At 35.3% G+C, this 18,352-nt stretch overlaps 1 protein-coding gene across 1 annotated transcript; it reads right to left on the bottom strand.

Annotated features, from left to right (window-relative positions):
* Positions 1–4,811: 4,811 nt before the first annotated feature.
* Positions 4,812–18,073, bottom strand: LOC113689352 (cysteine-rich receptor-like protein kinase 25). The gene is made up of 7 exons (XM_072050014.1): positions 17,106–18,073; positions 12,672–12,815; positions 12,464–12,588; positions 12,165–12,375; positions 7,054–7,291; positions 6,720–6,917; positions 4,812–5,667 (listed from the first exon to the last, which is right to left on the bottom strand). Exons 1-7 carry the CDS (start codon positions 17,914–17,916, stop codon positions 4,812–4,814), a joined length of 2,583 nt encoding a protein of 860 aa, XP_071906115.1. The 5' UTR covers positions 17,917–18,073.
* Between the last annotated feature and the right edge of the window lie 279 nt (positions 18,074–18,352).

Raw genomic sequence — 18,352 nt, 5'->3', positions numbered from 1 at the left:
TTTACCCCCCTGTGGTTTACCCTTTTTTTAACATAACCCCCCTATGGTTTCAAAAGCTATACATAACCCCCTCGTAGTTTGGATTAAAGTTTCAAAGTAACGGAAATAGTTACTCGTAATAGAACTTCTAAAAATGTCGAAATTACCCTTATAAATACATGACACATTAACCCCGTATGATTTTTATATTTTACTATATAACCCCCTTATCGTTTAATATTTTACCATATAACCCCATTATAATTTTCAAAATATACACATAACCCCCTTTGATTAATACATAAATTTCAACTTTACATAAGGGTAATTTTGACATTTTAGGTGACGCCGTTATGAATGATTATTTCCGTCACTTTGACACTTTAATCCAAACCATAAGGGGATTATGTATAGCTTTTGAAACCATAGGAAGGTTATGCAAAAAATGCTAAATCACAGGGGTAAAGTGGAATTTGCCCAAAATTTTAAAAAAAATTCTTCAACAAAAAAGGGAAAAAAATGCAAAGATTTGCAAGATGAATTATAGATTACAGGAAAATCAAGAATTGTGTCTTGTCCCCAGTACTTCAATACTGCCTAGTCATATGCACGTGCAGCCGCTTCTTCATCATCGTAAGCTCCTGCCAGCCAAAAAAAAAAAAAAAAAACAAAGAAAAAAAAAATTCCCCGATTCGTGGAGCATCCACTTGTACAATATTACTTGTATCCACGTAGCTACACTAAAGTGACTCTTTTTTCTTTTCTTATTTCACTAGAGGCAGAAGTTTAGTTAAACATAAAGCAATATATCTTTTTGGTAAATATAGGAGAAAATTTGAGCATCAAAACAATTAAAATTTGCTATGAAGAGAAATTTCATTTATAAAACAAAGATTTTTGAACCAATACTATGTGTGCATCATGATACCAAAAAAAGGAGAGATAAAAAGTACACTACATTATCAATTTAATAGCAGCATATTTTAATTGTGACTAAACCAAAAGTAGTCATAATACTTCTAGCAGTTTAATAATTAGAAAAGGTTTAGAAAGTCACCAAAATTTGTCATGATTTTTAACATCAATAAAAGATACAAACTTGCACATTTTTCTATCCTTTTCAAAACATACAAACCTACACATTGGTTTTTTTGACTTTTTCAGAGAAAAAGCGAGTTGTTAATCCATCCATTTAAATCCTTTTTATTAGCATTACAATAGGTGATAACATTATCTGCCAAAAAGCTTGAGGATACAAATAACAATATTAGATAAAAATATGTACTGCTATGTTTGCAAATGTACATATACAAATTCGAAACCAACCATTTGTTTGATCGCAAAAATGTCTTCTTAATCAAGATTGAATTTTTTAACAATTTTTTTGTCGAATCACACTCTAGGCTAAAAGTCACAATTTTGACTTCCACCACCAATTGCAATTCCTTAACAATAGTAATCAATTCAACTATTTGAGTTTACAAAAATTTATCAACTCCTTTAGCCAAATAGTCATGATATATCGAGTTCCACATCTAGCTTATATAAAAATACAAATTCATAGAACCAACTTAAGCAAATGATTTTAAAATCTAGTTTTACACTTTTTTTTCTTCTCAAACTATCATGCAATGAAAATAAACCACTTGTCATGGATACAAGTCAGTAACCTAAAATGAAGAGATTATACGAAATATTTTATTCATATCCTAAATTGCTAGCCCCGACAATTCCTTTAGATATCATCCTTCTCATCTAATAAATAACCATTTTTCACTATTAAGAAACTTTAAATAAATCAAAATATGGAAATATAATTATCTATCTCTAAATTAAGAGATTTTGATTAATTTTAAATTCAATAGACCTCTCTATTTCCTTCCCAGTCATCATTCACCTTGGATCTTCACTTGTCAAATTCTTCCTCCTCCATCCCAGCACTATCAGCCTATTATCAAATAACCATTTTAATAAATGAAAACTAAAATTGGAATGAAAATAAGTTGAGGAAAATTATTATCTTCCCTCAACAAAAATTGCTATCTTCCCTCATCCACTCAAACAACAAAACCCATTCATTTAGTTAATTATAGAAAAATTGAAAAAAAATGCATCAACTAATTCAATATAAAAAAAAACAGAGTAAATGATTAAGGCGAAGGAAAAAAAAAGAGAAAAAAATGAAAAGAGTACAGAGTGAAAATTGAGCATGCAAATGATAGTGTAGATGAGGATGAGGGTTTTTGTGGTTGTCTTTGCCAGAAAGGAAAGAGGAAATGAGGGGAAAAAAGAAAGTCAAAAGAAAAAGGGGAAAAAAAATAAAAATAGCTTCCTCAAAGGATTAATGAGCCGCATGTCAAAGTAGATTGGAGTCACTTGGCAGCCATCATTCACCTTGGATCTTCACTTGTCAAATTCTTCCTCATCCATCCCAGCACTATTAGCCTATTATCAAATAACAATTTTAATAAATGAAAACTAAAATTGGAATGAATATAAGTTGAGGAAAAATTGTTATCTTCACTCAATAAAAATTGCTATCTTCCCTCGTCCACTCCAACAACAAAACCATTCATTTAATTAATTATGGAAAAATTGAAAAAAAATGCATCAACTAATTTAATAGGAAAAAAACAGAGTAAACAATTTAGGGTGAAGGAAAAAAAGAGAAAAAAAATGAAAAGAGTACAGAGTGAAAATTGAGTATGCAAGTGATAATGTAAATGAGGATGAGGGTTCTTGTGATTGTCTTTTGCCAAAAAGAAAAGAGGAAATGAGGGGAAAATGAAAGCCAAAAAAAAAGGGAAAAAAATAAAGATAGCTTACTCAAAAGATTAATGAACCATGTGTCAAAGTAGATGGGCGTCACTTGGCAGCCATAGAGATTGCTACAGTAATCTCACTTCTTTCTTATATAGTAGGTAGATATGTCAGCACAAGAAGAGTGGACCTTTTGAAACCGATTAGTAATATTTCTTTCAAATTTCGAATTGAGGTTTAGTGATAATTAAAGAATTTGATAGTACCTTTTATCCAATCTACTAAGTGCACGTAATAGAAGGACCTAACTTTTAAGAAAAAGTCAATTAAAATTTCAAGCATAACGAAAGTCAAAATATTGTATCGAGTGGAAAATCAGGCTTAAAATTGAAACTCATATCCAGCTCGATGTTGATTTCGAACCCGAGTTGGAGCATGTTAAAAATAAGGCTCAGCCCGATTTGATTACACTTCGGCCCACGCCAACCCCCGTCACTAATCTCAATATTTGAAATTCCTTTCTTGACATGCGTCACAATAAACAATCAATAGATACCATTAAGGAACGGCTTCAAGCCCTTTGCCCTATTTATCCTGACAAATTAAGTGGACTTTGTTTTGTATGTACATCAATGGCCCCTCTTAACTAATTGTAAATATTCTTTAAAAAACTCATGAAGTAGCATATTGCATTTGAAATCATGATGGGATGGAGCAGTGGCGGTGCTAGGAATTTGTTATAGGGGGAGACGGGGGAAACTTATAAGGTTGAGTATAACTTTATTACAAACAAGGAATAAATCAAGATTAAATGAGCAAAAAAAAATTCAAAACGATGAGGTAAATTTTAGTGGTTATACTTGATTGATTTTTAGCTCTAGGAATTTTGTCTTAGTTGAATTTCGGAAGAGTCGTAATATTTGGAAAATGTTGACTATTTGAAGTAGCCATAAAAATGCGGACATTCTTAGATGTAGAAGCATCAAAGCTGGGGAAGGGATGAATTAGGTGGTATAGCGGAACTTACACTAAAAAAATCCATAAAAAGTTAAAAAAAAAAATAAAAAGCTTCAAAGTTTCCAGGTTCAACACTTGTTTCAAGTGCCCTTTTATTCAATTTTCTTGCTCCCGATAGTCACAAAATACTCAAATCTCAATAAGTTACTAATCAACCTGAAAAATCACTAGTATAATTAAGTGCAAGCTTTATGTTTTAGAAGTTCTAAAGCTTTTGCTTTTTCATCTAAAGCAACCACAAATGTTTTATTTTGATTTTCATAAGTTTATTCTATTGACAAGTTTTTTTTTTATATTATCAATAACTATAACCTTGTCTAAATCCATTCTTTTAGTTCTCCTAATCATTGCAGTAGAACTAGTTAAATTCACTATTTCATTAACACAAAACAGAAACATTGAAGTTTGTCTAATTGAAAAATAGAAGAAGTAATTGTCAATTTTATTTAATCTAAAATGACAATTTATCGGACTAATGAGGAAAGGATAATTCTAAAATTATTATTATTATTATAAACGCTATCTAATGACAGCCAAGATCCAAATTCATTTAATTTATATATATTAAACGCACAAAATAAAAGTTTCATCTTCGAATGAATATATAAAGAAAAGTTGTAGCCAAGAAAATCTAAAAGTGAATTTTTGTCTTCCATCAAAACGAAACATAGAAAAACAAAAGATTTGCCCAATAGCTAAACTGAATTAATGCATGCTGGAGCCTTGGGTAGATGAATTAATGAAACATTGCAAATAAAATTTTGTATAGAAATTTACAAGACGAAAATCAAGAAGTTACACAGGATAGGATATGGAATTTGCTTGGTTGTCTTTTTAAGGGAAAAAGAATAATTAAAAAAGAAGACAATAGGTAATGGTGGGATGGTGGGTTTTTCAATTGTTTTGACTTGGGCTTTCTGTTATAGCATTGGGTAACTAAATTGGTATTGGGCATTCATGGAAGTAGTTTTTTTTTTTTTTACGGAAACGGTAGGAAATATATTGATTTCAAAAAAACAAGCTATACAAACTTGAGCAAAGGCCCATCACGAGCTTTACAATTGTGTTGCTTGACACAGAGGACTTAGATATTCCTCATCTTGTACTAATGTAGTAGCATACTTGCTAATTGTTCTCCCTAATCTATTACCCTGGTTTTCAGCCAAGCCGAATGAGCAGTTCATAAACAAAGCTTTGAGCATGTGAATATCTTCTAATTGAGCAAAAAGTCTGATGTCTTGTGTGTTGTGAGTTCGCAGCATTCGTAACAAGTGAGCGGATGAAACTAGTAGATTAACATCTGGCCAAGGCTTTTGTCTAATTTTGCACAATGATAACTTGAGTGCAGCAGAATAATCCAGTAAAAAGTCACCTGTACTTCTCTCTTTCATGGCCCATGCAGCATGCACCTTGGTGTCTTTTATTGCCACTATGCCAATGCCAACAATTTTGCTTTCCTTCAGCTGGCTCACCTCCACTTCAATTGTCATCTTATTGCTGTGTATAAAGTCGCCCGGTCCCTCTTCATCACTAGCTGATGTTTCCTGGCTGCTCACCCGCTTCTCCCTACTTTTCACTTCAGTGTACTCTATCCATTCTAGATGGGCTTTCTGTACAATGTCAAAAGGAGTCCTGCACTTGTTGTTAAAGACCTTGTCATTTCGAGCTTTCCACAGTTGCCAGAGAATATTCACAGTAAGAGCTTGGTGCTTGTGCCCTTCATTTCTGCTTGTTGCTTCCATTAGACCACTCCACCATTTGTTGAAATTGCCTCTACTGTTATCAATGCCATCCCACCGCACTGGTGCGAGCCTCCATACTTCCTTCGCCGGGCTGCAAAAGAAAAGCAAGTGTTCTATGGTTTCCTCTCCCGCACCACAGATTTGGCAAATTGGTTCCCCCATTCTGGTTCTGCAGTATATTAGCTCATTCACTGGTAGAGCTTGGTTCAGACATTTCCAAAGACATTCCCCCATTCATGGAAGTAGTTGACATGGTGCAATTTTCGGTGCCACTTGAATTTGGTTTTGGATGGGAATCAGAGTTGGACTTTCTCTCTTTTATTAGTACGAGACATACGGAAAATTAAATGACAAAATTGGGTAAAATACTTTAAACACAAAAAAAAAAAAAAAGGAATAACAAATATGAAGATTGTACGAATGCAAGTACATTGTTATTATAATAGAATACTTAAGAAAGCTTAGGTGATAATAAATCATTGAATGCTGAAAAAGTCCAAAATCAGGATGAATCTGATATATTTAAACTCCTTTAACTAATAACACACTCCAAGAATTGTGAACCAAGACAGCCTTTATGTTGGTTTTGTTACCAAACGTATACATTGTAAACCTGGGCTATGTACAAATGGTAAAAGTTCAATACATACTGTTTGTTCGATCAGCTGGGGATTAATGTTCATTAATCTTTCTTACATTAACAGTGTATACACTGTTATTAGCGTTGGATGAACAACAATTATGTAAAATTTGAATTTTAAATTCAATTTTTGCATACATATTATGAATTTAATGGTAATAGTATATGCACTGTCTGATATATGAGATTTATTCATAAAAGATTTCAAATCGCAGCCCTTTTTCCCATCATTGTAGTTAAGTATAACCTGAGAAAGAAGTACAATGGTCTTTACTGAAATTTACAAGTACTCTACTTTGAGTGTGTGACAACGTACAAAACGAGAGAAAGAATAGCAATTATGACAAGTCTTGCATCCGACATCTAAAAATTTCCATAAGAAGCACATAAACAGAAATACGTATTTATTTAGGGCAGGTAGTTCATAAATTATGGTGCCATTTTGGTCTGGTTCACACAAAAAATGGTATTGCAAGTTTAGGTGAATTTAATAATGAAAAAAAAGAAAAGATAAAAGGTTGAAAATTAGGAGTGCCAATATCAAATCCTCCTCCCCAGTTCTGCAAAAGCCAAAAAAAAACAAGAAAAAAGTAACAACTATAGCAAAGGTTTTGCAATTTGTACTTACATAGCTTAGAAGGTCTTCGGAATCTCTAGATTGATGGAAGTCACTGCTCTTCTTGCCCGTGACAATTTCCAAAATTACAACCCCAAAACTAAACACGTCTGACTTTAGTGAGAACTGACCCCACCTTGTGTATTCAGGAGCCATATAACCACTACAAGCCACAACGATTGTTATAATCAGTACAAAGATAATCCGAATGATGCAATCAAATGGAGGTGTACATAATTTTCCATGAAAGATTCAAAGTGATATTATGTGAGAAAAGATGGTATGGGAGCAAAACTTACATTGTCCCTGCAATTCTATTTGTGTTTCCTTCATATTGATCAACTCCACAAATCTTTGCCATGCCAAAATCTGCTATCTTTGGACTCATATTTCCATCTAATAATATATTACTTACTTTGAGATCGCGATGAACAATTCTTAGACGAGAATCCTCATGCAGATAAAGAAGTCCTTTTGCTATACCTCCAATGATATTGTAACGTCTTGCCCAGTTCAATGATCGTTTATTTTCTGGATCTACACAAATTTAAACACAATATATTGTGCTAGCATTGAGAATTATTAAATCAATAACTCCAGAAAGCATAATCAAATAGGTAAATTAAATATAAATGCACTCTCAGTTTACTTCTTAAATTTTTATTGTGGACACTTCACCCTAAAGGTTTTAAATTGTCCCACTTCAGTATAATTATTAATGAAATCATCCCACTTTGATCATTACTTGCCATTATCCCATTAGTTTTGACAATTGAGTGAGTGATTGTGATGATGTGTGACAAATGTGATGTTGAGATGCCATTATCCAGTCTGTTTGGTTGTATATATATACACCTTATTTTAGTCTGTAAACTATTCTGTTGACAACCCTAATAAAATCTGATTTCCCCCAAGTTGTTCTTGTCTATTCTTGTTTGTTCTTCTGTTCCGCTGCATCTGTTATAACAAACTGGTATCAGAGCTCTAGGTTTGTCCTAGGGCTCGGATCACGCAACAACATGTCTGCTTTGAACATCAAGATCGACAAGTTCACCGGGAGAAATAGTTTCAGTTTATGGCAGATCAAGATGCGGGCTCTGTTAAAGCAGCAGGGCCTGTGGAGTCCGCTGACGAAGAAGAAATCGGATTCCGTTGATGAAGAGTCGATGAGTCTGGAGGAAAAGGCTCACTCGACAATCATGCTGTGTCTGGCAGATGATGTCATCACTGAGGTCGCCGGTGAAGAAACTGCTGCGGGTTTGTGGGTTAAACTTGAAAGTCTCTATATGACGAAATCTTTAACCAACAAGTTGCTCCTAAAGCAACGTCTGTTCGGTCTGCGTATGCAGGAAGGTACTCCTCTTCGAGAACATTTAGATCAATTAAATACAATTCTTCTTGAATTGCGTAATATTGATGTTAAAATTGAGGATGAGGATGCCACGTTGATTCTGTTAGTGTCTCTACCGTTATCGTATGAGAATTTTGTTCAGTCTTTTATTGGCGGTAAAGATACAGTAACTTTAGAAGAAGTAAGATCAGCACTGCACAGTACAGAGTTGCGCCATAAGGCGGCTGGTAATGTTACAGATAATCAGGCTGCTGGATTAGTTGTCAGTAGTGATAAAGGAAAATTGGGAAAAAAGAAGTCCGGAAATAAGAAGCAGTTCTCTAAAGGTCCCAAGCCGGATGATGTCTGTAACTATTGCAAGGAAAAAGGTCATTGGAAATCTGATTGTCCCAAGAAGAAGAAACAGCAGGAAAAACAACACGCTTCAGCTTCAGCTGCAGAAAAGGAAGCGGAAAATTCAGAAGAAGACCTGGCCCTAATTGCAAACGAACCAACACATCAATCTGATGTGTGGGTTCTTGATTCTGGGGCGTCCTATCACATATGTCCAAATAGGGAATGGTTTACAACATATGAGCAGATAGATGGCGGAAATGTCGTGATGGCTAATAGCGCTGTCTGCAAGGCTGTTGGAATCGGTTCGATTAAGATTAGGACACATACTGGAAAAATTGCCACACTGAACGAAGTCAGGCACGTCCCCAAAATGACGAAGAATCTGATATCACTTAGTACTCTTGACAGTAAGGGTTTCAGGTTCAGCGGAGGAAGTGGAGAGTTGTGCATCAGTAAAGGTTCATTAGTGGTTCTCAAAGGAGTTAAGCATGGCACCCTGTACATCCTACAAGGTTCTACGCTAACAGGTTCTGCTGCTGCTGCTGTTGCATCTTCTGAAAATCGCAGGTCTGATATGACCAAGCTGTGGCACATTAGGCTTGGTCATATGAGCGAAAGAGGGATGCAGATTCTGTCTAAACGTGATCTTCTAGAAGGCCACAAGGTCACTGATCTTGGATTCTGTGAACATTGTACTTTCGGTAAATTACATCGCAGAAAGTTTGGGAAGGCAATTCACAGGACAAAAGGCAAACTGGATTACATCCATTCTGACTGTTGGGGTCCTTCACGAGTTGAGGTAATCGTTATGAAGGAAAAAGGTGAAGCTTTCAAGAATTTCAAGCAGTGGAAGGCCTTAGTGGAGAATCAAACTGGAAAGAAGATCAAAAGGCTGAGAACTGATAATGGTCTGGAATTCTGTTCAAAGGAGTTCGATGAGTTCTGCAAAGATGAAGGAATTGCCCGGCATCACACAGTTCGACACACACCACAACAAAATGGTGTAGCAGAACGCATGAATCAGACACTTCTAGAGAGAGCACGGTGTATGCTCTTCAATGCTGGTTTGCCAAGGAGGTTCTGGGCGGAAGCAGTGAGCACGACCTGCTTCTTGATCAATCATGCACCTCATACAGGTATAGACTGCAAGATACCTTATGAAGTGTGGTCTGGTATGTCCCCTACTTACTCAAATTTGAAGGCTTTTGGTTGTACTGCGTATTATCATGTCAGTGAGGGTAAACTAGAACCAAGGGCTAAAAAGGGAGTGTTTCTGGGATATGGAGATGGGGTTAAAGGGTATACAATCTGGTCACCCTCAGAAAGGAAAGTTATACTTAGTAGAAGTGTAATTTTTGATGAAAACTCTATACTTAACCCCCGTGTGAAGGCTGTTGTTGAAGAAAGTACAGGTGCTGATAAACAGGTGGAGCTAAAAATCATTCAAAATGGTTTTGAATCACAGCAGCAATTTAGTGATTATCAACAGCTATCCTGTGAAACTGAACCTCCTGCAGAAGTAGAGTCTCCAGAATCTACATCAGCAGAAAGGTTGGCACCTATATCCCATACTGCATCAGAAACTCAGCAGCATGGTATTGCTTATGATCGTGCAAGGAGAGTGGGAGTACAAGCTCCCAGCAGGTATCGGGATTTTGTAGGTTATGCATTTCAGGTTGCTGAGGAGGCGGATTCTCCCGAGCCCTCTACCTATAGAGAAGCTATTTCAGGCAGTGAGTCAGCTCAATGGCTTGCTGCAATGGGTGATGAAATGGAGTCGTTACACAAGAATGGCACTTGGGAATTGGTCAAACGGCCAGCAGAGAGAAAGGTTGTGACTTGCAAATGGGTCTTTAAAAGGAAGGAAGGAATTTCTCCAGCTGAGGGCATCAAGTATAAAGCACGTGTTGTTGCAAGAGGGTTCACTCAAAGAGAAGGAGTAGACTACAATGAGATTTTCTCACCAGTGGTCAGACACACTTCTATCAGGGTGCTACTAGCAATGGTTGCACATCAGGACTTAGAACTTGAGCAGCTAGACGTGAAGACAGCTTTCCTACATGGAGAGTTAGATGAAGAGATTTATATGACTCAGCCAGATGGATTTTATGTTCGGGGAAAAGAAGATTATGTATGCAAGTTGAAGAAATCTTTGTATGGATTAAAGCAGTCCCCAAGGCAGTGGTACAAAAAATTTGACAGCTACATGATTGAGCTAGGTTACAACAGAAGTCAGTATGATTGTTGTGTATATCACAACAAACTTGAAGATGGTTCGATGATCTATTTGATTCTGTATGTAGATGATATGCTCATAGCTGCGAGGAATAAAGCTGATATACAGAAGTTGAAAAGTCTTCTCAGTGCAGAGTTTGAGATGAAAGACTTGGGTGCAGCACAGAAAATTTTGGGAATGGAGATTTTCAGGGATAGAAGTCAGAAAAAGCTTTTCTTATCACAGAAGAGCTATATTGAGAAGGTACTATCCAGATTTGACATGTCTACAGCAAAACCCTTGAATACTCCGAGTGCAACGAATGCTCAACTATCAGTTACACTTGCACCACAGTCAGAAGCTGAGATGGAGTATATGGCTAAGGTTCCCTATTCTAGTGCAGTGGGTAGTTTGATGTATGCCATGGTCTGCACTAGACCTGATCTGGCACATGCAGTCAGTGTTGTTAGCAGATTTATGGCTAATCCTGGGAAGGAGCATTGGCTGGCAGTGAAGCGAATTTTTCGGTATTTGAGGGGCACATCTGATGTTGGTCTCATCTATGGAGGTGATACAGAGTGTTTGGTTACAGGCTATTCAGATTCTGATTATGCTGGAGATGTTGATAGTAGGAGGTCGATGACTGGTTATGTTTTCACTCTTGGGCATTCTGTAGTTAGTTGGAAAGCAACTCTACAACCTACAGTGACTCTGTCCACTACTGAGGCAGAGTATATGGCACTGACGGAGGCTGCTAAAGAGGGAATTTGGTTAAAGGGGCTGGTTGGAGATCTTGGCCTACATCAGGATCAGGCTAATATATATTGTGATAGTCTCAGTGCAATATGTTTAGCCAAGGATCAAGTTCATCATGAGAGGACTAAACACATTGATGTCCGATATCATTTCTTGAGATCTGAGACAAGGATCAAGGTGAAGAAAATTGGCACTGCTGACAATCCTGCTGATATGTTCACCAAGTCGGTCCCTCATAGCAAATTCAAACATTGTTTGGATTTGCTAAATGTCCTAAGTTTCTGATGGCCCTTATGGGCATTCTGATGGTACTTAGAGATAATTCTCTGAGTACTTCTGGCACTTCATTAGTGCGTCTGTTACATTTTTCAGGGAAGATTCAAGTCAAGGTGGAGATTGTTGAGATGCCTTGAATTAGATCTTCAACCCCCGCTGAGCTGTACGGGGGTCTCGCTAATAAAATCTGATTTCCCCCAAGTTGTTCTTGTCTATTCTTGTTTGTTCTTCTGTTCCGCTGCATCTGTTATAACATGTGATGCATTAGGAGGTGAAGTATCCAAAATTAAAGTTTAAGAACTAAAGTTTGAGTGCGCGTCTGTGATTTAAGGGTCTAAACTAGAATTCACACCAATTAAACATTTGTCTAGAGGCAATTTGTCCGTCATTTCCATAAAATGGCAAGTCAAGTAAAATAGAACAAGATCACATGGAACAACAAAAAATTACTATAAGTATGTCTAGATTGAACCCACCGAAGAGAAAGTAGTCAAGGCTTTTGTTAGGAACAAATTCATAGATGAGTATCTTTTCTTCTCCTTCCAGGCAAAATCCCAATAGCCGAACTAGATTTCTGTGTTGAAGCTTTGCAACTACTACAATTTCATTTTTAAATTCTTCTGCACCTTGCACTGAGCTCCTTGACAGCCTTTTAACAGCTACTTCTTGTCCATTACCAAGTACACCCTGAGTAAACATGCATACTAGAATTTAATTGAAATATTAAATGTGTAGATATTCAAATTCACAAAAGCAAAATATTTCATGCAAAGACCTTGTATACACGACCAAATCCACCTTCGCCAATTTTGTTATCCACAGAGAAGTTATTTGTGGCAATTTGAATTTCAGTTAAGCTATACTGTAAAGATTCGGCAGTGAAGATATCAGCAACACCATCTACACCAGAAATAAGCAAATACACTCAATTTATTTGTTCAAACAAATCTGAAGTGTTTGTAATATTAATCAATCAACTTTACCACTTGTTTCCAGTGCCATAGCAACATAACTCTTCCGCAATCTTCTTTTCAGGAAAACTAAAGCCATGATAAATAGCACAACAGCAACCCCAATTAATGGGACAGCAATTGAAAAAGCTGCTCGCGGGGGGCTTCGCCCTTTGCCTGGATGAAAGTTAGTTTAATTTAGCTTCGAAAGTCAGCTGATCATAGGAGATCAATTTTATTAAACTTCGAGGTAGAGTCACTCTGAGCCAGCCTTACATAGACAAAAAGCTAGAGTTGAGATCCTCTCTATTACTTTCTCACCATTTATGTGCCTAAATTTATGTCAATAATTTTACTTCCACAAGTAGATCAACATACTTAAAATTCATTCTCATTTATGAATTTTTTGTCATTCAATTTGTACAAAACACTTTGACGGTGCAATATGGGCCAAAATTATAATAAAAAAAATGTAAAGTTTGATCCAATATTAAAATTTAATCAATTTAATTTGAATTTTTTTAATATACTTTAAACAGCACGAGAAATATAATTTGGATGACCTTTTATTTCAAAAATAGTATTATAACCATGTTTACTTAGGTGTAATGGAAAAAAAATTTTCTTCAATTAATGGAGAAGAGCCTAACCCAAAAAGCTATGCAAAAACACATTATTTGAAAGAATATTTTTTTCAATTCTTTTTGAAAGTTTTTCACCACCTTTTGGTCTCACATGCTTCATGTTGATGGTAAATGAAGAGAGATTTTCATCATCAATTTTCAATATTATGGATTAATATTAAGAAACTCCCCTGAGGTTTGAACATATAGGAGCTTAACTGTGTTTGGACCAAATTACGACTACCCATTGTAAGCGATGCTATCCAGACCCAGTGATTATAAGGAAATGAGAACAATGCCAAATATTACCAAATTGCTGTAGAAGAACAAAGGTTGAAGAAAATTATTTACCAAATTAAGAACAGAGACAAATCACCAAAAATTCTTTAGCCTATGCACTTGTAGCCTTGTGTAGAAGTGCAAATCCTTATTTCTTATTCGTTGGATGATTTCGCACCACGCATCTGTGGCCTGTGAAATTGGATAGCATAAGTTTCCTTCGCTTTCAGAAGACCACGAATCTGAGGTGGGAAATCATCCAACGATGTGTTTCCTCTGCTATGTTTTTTGTTCTTTTGTCATGTATTTGTTTTTAGTTATTCCATTTTGATTTTTTATGACCCTACATGAAGAATACATGGCAATATGCATAGTTATTAAACTCGATTGGACAAGAAATCCAACAGAGGGACTAATATTCTTCACGTAAAGTACTTTTAGATATGCAAATTAATATTTACAAATATAAAATAGCAATAAAGTACTTTTAGATACTAATTATTATACTTTGAAAGATATACAGTGAACATACAAATACTAATAGAAGATTTAATTTCATTTTACTGTACTTGTACATAAATAAATAACACATTCAAATATAGAACAAAATTGTATCACTTATTTTCAAAGGCATAGCATCATTTTTATTATTTTATCTTTCAAAAAATAAAATAATTTTTAACAACTCAAATATTGTAAGTTTGAAAGTTAAAAGAATTAATTTTCTAACAAAAAAGTAAACAAGTTTATTTAATAAAACATTTAATTATCAAGTAAAAACTAAGCAAGTAGTAAAAGTTTTTACACATTTAAGTGGAAATCCAACATACAAATCTAGTAAAAATTATATTACACTTTATTTCAAAAACAATGATCCACAATTGTATTAAAAAAAAGAACCCAATCAACTAGAAAACCGAACGGGCTCTGATTGAACCACCATGTCAAACAGGTTTGATCGGACCAACTCATTCTTCAATCAAATTGGAAATCCTTTCGGCCGGATGGTCGAGTCATTGGTAGGGTTGTAAACGAATTGAACCGCTTACAAGCAACTCAATTCAAAGCTCGACTTGAGCTCGATGTGTTGCTCATGATAACTCGAGCTCGATCAACATCAAACTTGAGGCATGCTCAACCTAATCAAGTCGAATTCGAATTCGAACTCGAGTTCAAAGCTATTCAACTCGATAGTTCTTGAGCCAACTCAAAGGTATAGCATCATTTTTATTATTTTATCTTTCAAAAAATAAAATAATTTTTAAAAACTCAAATATTGTAAGTTTGAAAGTTAAAAGAATTAATTTTCTAACAAAAAAGTAAACAAGTTTATTTAATAAAACATTTAATTATCAAGTAAAAACTAAGCAAGTAGTAAAAGTTTTTACACATTTAAGTGGAAATCCAACATACAAAACTAGTAAAAATTATATTACACTTTATTTCAAAAACAATGATCCACAATTGTATTAAAAAAAAGAACCCAATCAACTGGAAAACCGAACGGGCTCTGATTGAACCACCATGTCAAACAGGTTTGATCGGACCAACTCATTCTTCAATCAAATTGGAAATCCTTTCGGCCGGATGGTCGAGTCATTGGTAGGGTTGTAAACGAATTGAACCGCTTACGAGCAACTCAATTCAAAGCTCGACTTGAGCTCGATGTGTTGCTCATGATAACTCGAGCTCGATCAACATCAAACTTGAGGCATGCTCAACCTAATCAAGTCGAATTCGAATTCGAACTCGAGTTCAAAGCTATTCAACTCGATAGTTCTTGAGCCAACTCAAAGGTATAGCATCATTTTTATTATTTTATCTTTCAAAAAATAAAATAATTTTTAAAAACTCAAATATTGTAAGTTTGAAAGTTAAAAGAATTAATTTTCTAACAAAAAAGTAAACAAGTTTATTTAATAAAACATTTAATTATCAAGTAAAAACTAAGCAAGTAGTAAAAGTTTTTACACATTTAAGTGGAAATCCAACATACAAAACTAGTAAAAATTATATTACACTTTATTTCAAAAACAATGATCCACAATTGTATTAAAAAAAAGAACCCAATCAACTGGAAAACCGAACGGGCTCTGATTGAACCACCATGTCAAACAGGTTTGATCGGACCAACTCATTCTTCAATCAAATTGGAAATCCTTTCGGCCGGATGGTTGAGTCATTGGTAGGGTTGTAAACGAATTGAACCGCTTACGAGCAACTCAATTCAAAGCTCGACTTGAGCTCGATGTGTTGCTCATGATAACTCGAGCTCGATCAACATCAAACTTGAGGCATGCTCAACCTAATCAAGTCGAATTCGAATTCGAACTCGAGTTCAAAGCTATTCAACTCGATAGTTCATGAGCCAACTCAATTATATATATATATATATATATTATTTTTTATTTTAATAGTAAAATTACATATATATCCCTAATATTTTACATTATATCCCTAATATTTTACATATATATCCCTAATATTTTAGTTCATGAGCCAACCTCCTCGTTACCAAAGCACAACTAAGGTAAAATTGCGATTTTGAAACCACAAGAGGTTAAGAGGCAAAACATTAAACCACGAAGAAGTACCATTAATTTACTTATTTAATATCATATTTTAAACTAGCAAACAAATTATATTGCACTATAACGGAAAATCTTTTACATGCGTACAATACATCCTCGATCTTCTTGAATGTCTTTGTCTAAAATTGGAAAAACTAAAATGGATTCTTCTTTGCATTATGCCATAGAAATTTCATTTTTTTTACGTAATTTTGCAATCAATACCGCCCATAATATAACTCATGTACTATTTTAGTTACACACAAAAGTAAAATTAAAAATACCAAACTTTTTCCATTTGATTAATCATTGCAAAATTTTCCATGAACTTGAGCCCTTTTACACTATGTAAATGTTTCTAGCAAATTGAATGCAAAAACTTTCTCAACTGCACTTAATATTCATGTATGCTGATCAACCAATCAAAATAAAATTATAACATAAGTATATGATTTTTAAAAACCATATAATAGATAAATGGATAGATAACTAAATAAAAACGTAATGCACGTCAGGCCATCACAGTTAAAGGGATTCCGTAATGACCATAACAATTCTACTTCAACATATATTCAATAGTTATTACAGTGCTAATGCTTGCAAAAAGACTAAATTTACTGTCCTAAGAAGTATGACCACTTAAAATCTTCCATAAATTACAAATGATGATGCATGTGATCAGTAAGATGTGCTGATGCGGAAATCTTACTGTTACGTATTCAACTAAAATTTGACTTAGAAAATTCATTAAGTTACGTGGTGGTCTCCTTTCGTTTGATAGTGAATTCACACCCTTCATCCTATATTTACATATTCTACTAACTTCAATAATATTAATTCCAATAACAAAGGTATGAATTTAAAATGAAGGCTGTAAATTTAGTGCTTTTCATTTTCGACCTAGAATTTACTACAAACAAGAAATTGTAAGAATTAAGATTGTATTCAACACCAATTCCAAGAAGAGACGGCCATAGCAAGGCTGCAGAACTTACCTTCAGTGGAATTAGGAGGAGGACCGCCAGGAGAGTTTGGCAAGGCAGAGGAAACATTATCATAGAAGCTGGAGACCTCATACCTCAGATTACAGCTTGGATAAAGTACTCTCCCTCCCTGCTTCTTGGAACAGCACGCGGGTACGTCCATTATAGCCTCTCTGAGGCAACTTTTGCAGTCAGAAGGGGATAGATCTGGTGTGCACTGCGTAAGGGTATACAATCTCTTTTGATCAGTGGAATAATTGCCTTCTTGGACAGCAAACTTTTTGCCCATGGTATGATTTGCAGCCTCATCCGCAGCGTTATGCAACAAATTGATCAATACCATTTTGAATTTGTCCCAGTCAGGTCCAGGGACATCGAATGGATTGCGCCTAGTCACATTCTCTCCCAAATCAGCCTTGGAGAAGATCGTCTGGTCAGAAAAAAGTACCAAGCACTTGTCATACCAAACAATAGCAGCTGTTTGATTTGGGCACTCATGAAGTAGTCGTGTGTGGGCATCTGCGACGCATTCTTTGCAAACATCAGTGTGGACATCACCTCGACAGAGAAAGAGGCCATAGACCTTGTTTGAAGGGTCATCGCCAGTACTGAAATTATAGAAGCCATTGTTGTCTGTCCGAGATGCATGCGAAGACAGATTGTAAAGCAAGAAATTCAGATTGGCTCTGTAAATGCTGCCGGAAGGACTGTTAGGATTGTATGTAATATTTCCACAGTAAGAGTCAAGATAGTTCCAGGGGTCTGTGTCGTTGGAAGTGGAACAACAATATTCAATGGTATGGAAGCTAAGCAAACAAAGCATGTAATATTTGAAGTGGAACAACAAATTTCTGGAGATCATTTCAAAGGAAGGCATCAAAAGAGTAAAAGGCTAACAACCTACAAACTAGATTGGTAGATTAGGAGCCAAATTAAGTATTGTTTGAGGGATCATGAAAGTTGTATAAGCCAGGAAAACTTATGGCATGGGAAAACTTGACCTTGGCAAGTCTTACAACCAAGTCGCCTGGTCGTGAACAACGTCACTTGTGGAGGATAATTGGAATTGACTAATGCTGAGAAGAATAAAGTGGACCCAGACTGAATCCCTACCTAGTAGTTCAGAGTTCATACTGGTCTGAGAAAGAGTTCTCTAGATACAGTTAAAAGGATAGATTACACATAATCCCCCGTGGATTCACTTGTTGTCACATAAACGACCTAATATTGCTAAATACCCACATAAATCTCATGTGATT

This window comes from Coffea arabica, chromosome 5c (genome assembly GCF_036785885.1).
Source record: "Coffea arabica cultivar ET-39 chromosome 5c, Coffea Arabica ET-39 HiFi, whole genome shotgun sequence".
Lineage (NCBI taxonomy): Eukaryota > Viridiplantae > Streptophyta > Magnoliopsida > Gentianales > Rubiaceae > Coffea > Coffea arabica.
Note: the sequence above shows the minus strand (reverse complement) of the source record. Positions and strands in the feature narration are given on the sequence as shown.

What these genes read in the sequence shown, in the direction of transcription:
- LOC113689352 (XM_072050014.1), bottom strand. Translation starts at nt 17,916, where the DNA reads ATGCTTTGTTTGCTTAGCTTCCATACCATTGAATATTGTTGTTCCACT. An exon ending in GATTTGGTCGTGTATACAAG is followed by an intron (nt 12,376 to 12,463) that starts GTCTTTGCATGA and finishes ATGTTTACTCAG; the next exon opens with GGTGTACTTGGTAATGGACA. An exon ending in ATAGTTGTTACTTTTTTCTT is followed by an intron (nt 5,668 to 6,719) that starts GTTTTTTTTTGG and finishes AATATACTGCAG; the next exon opens with AACCAGAATGGGGGAACCAA.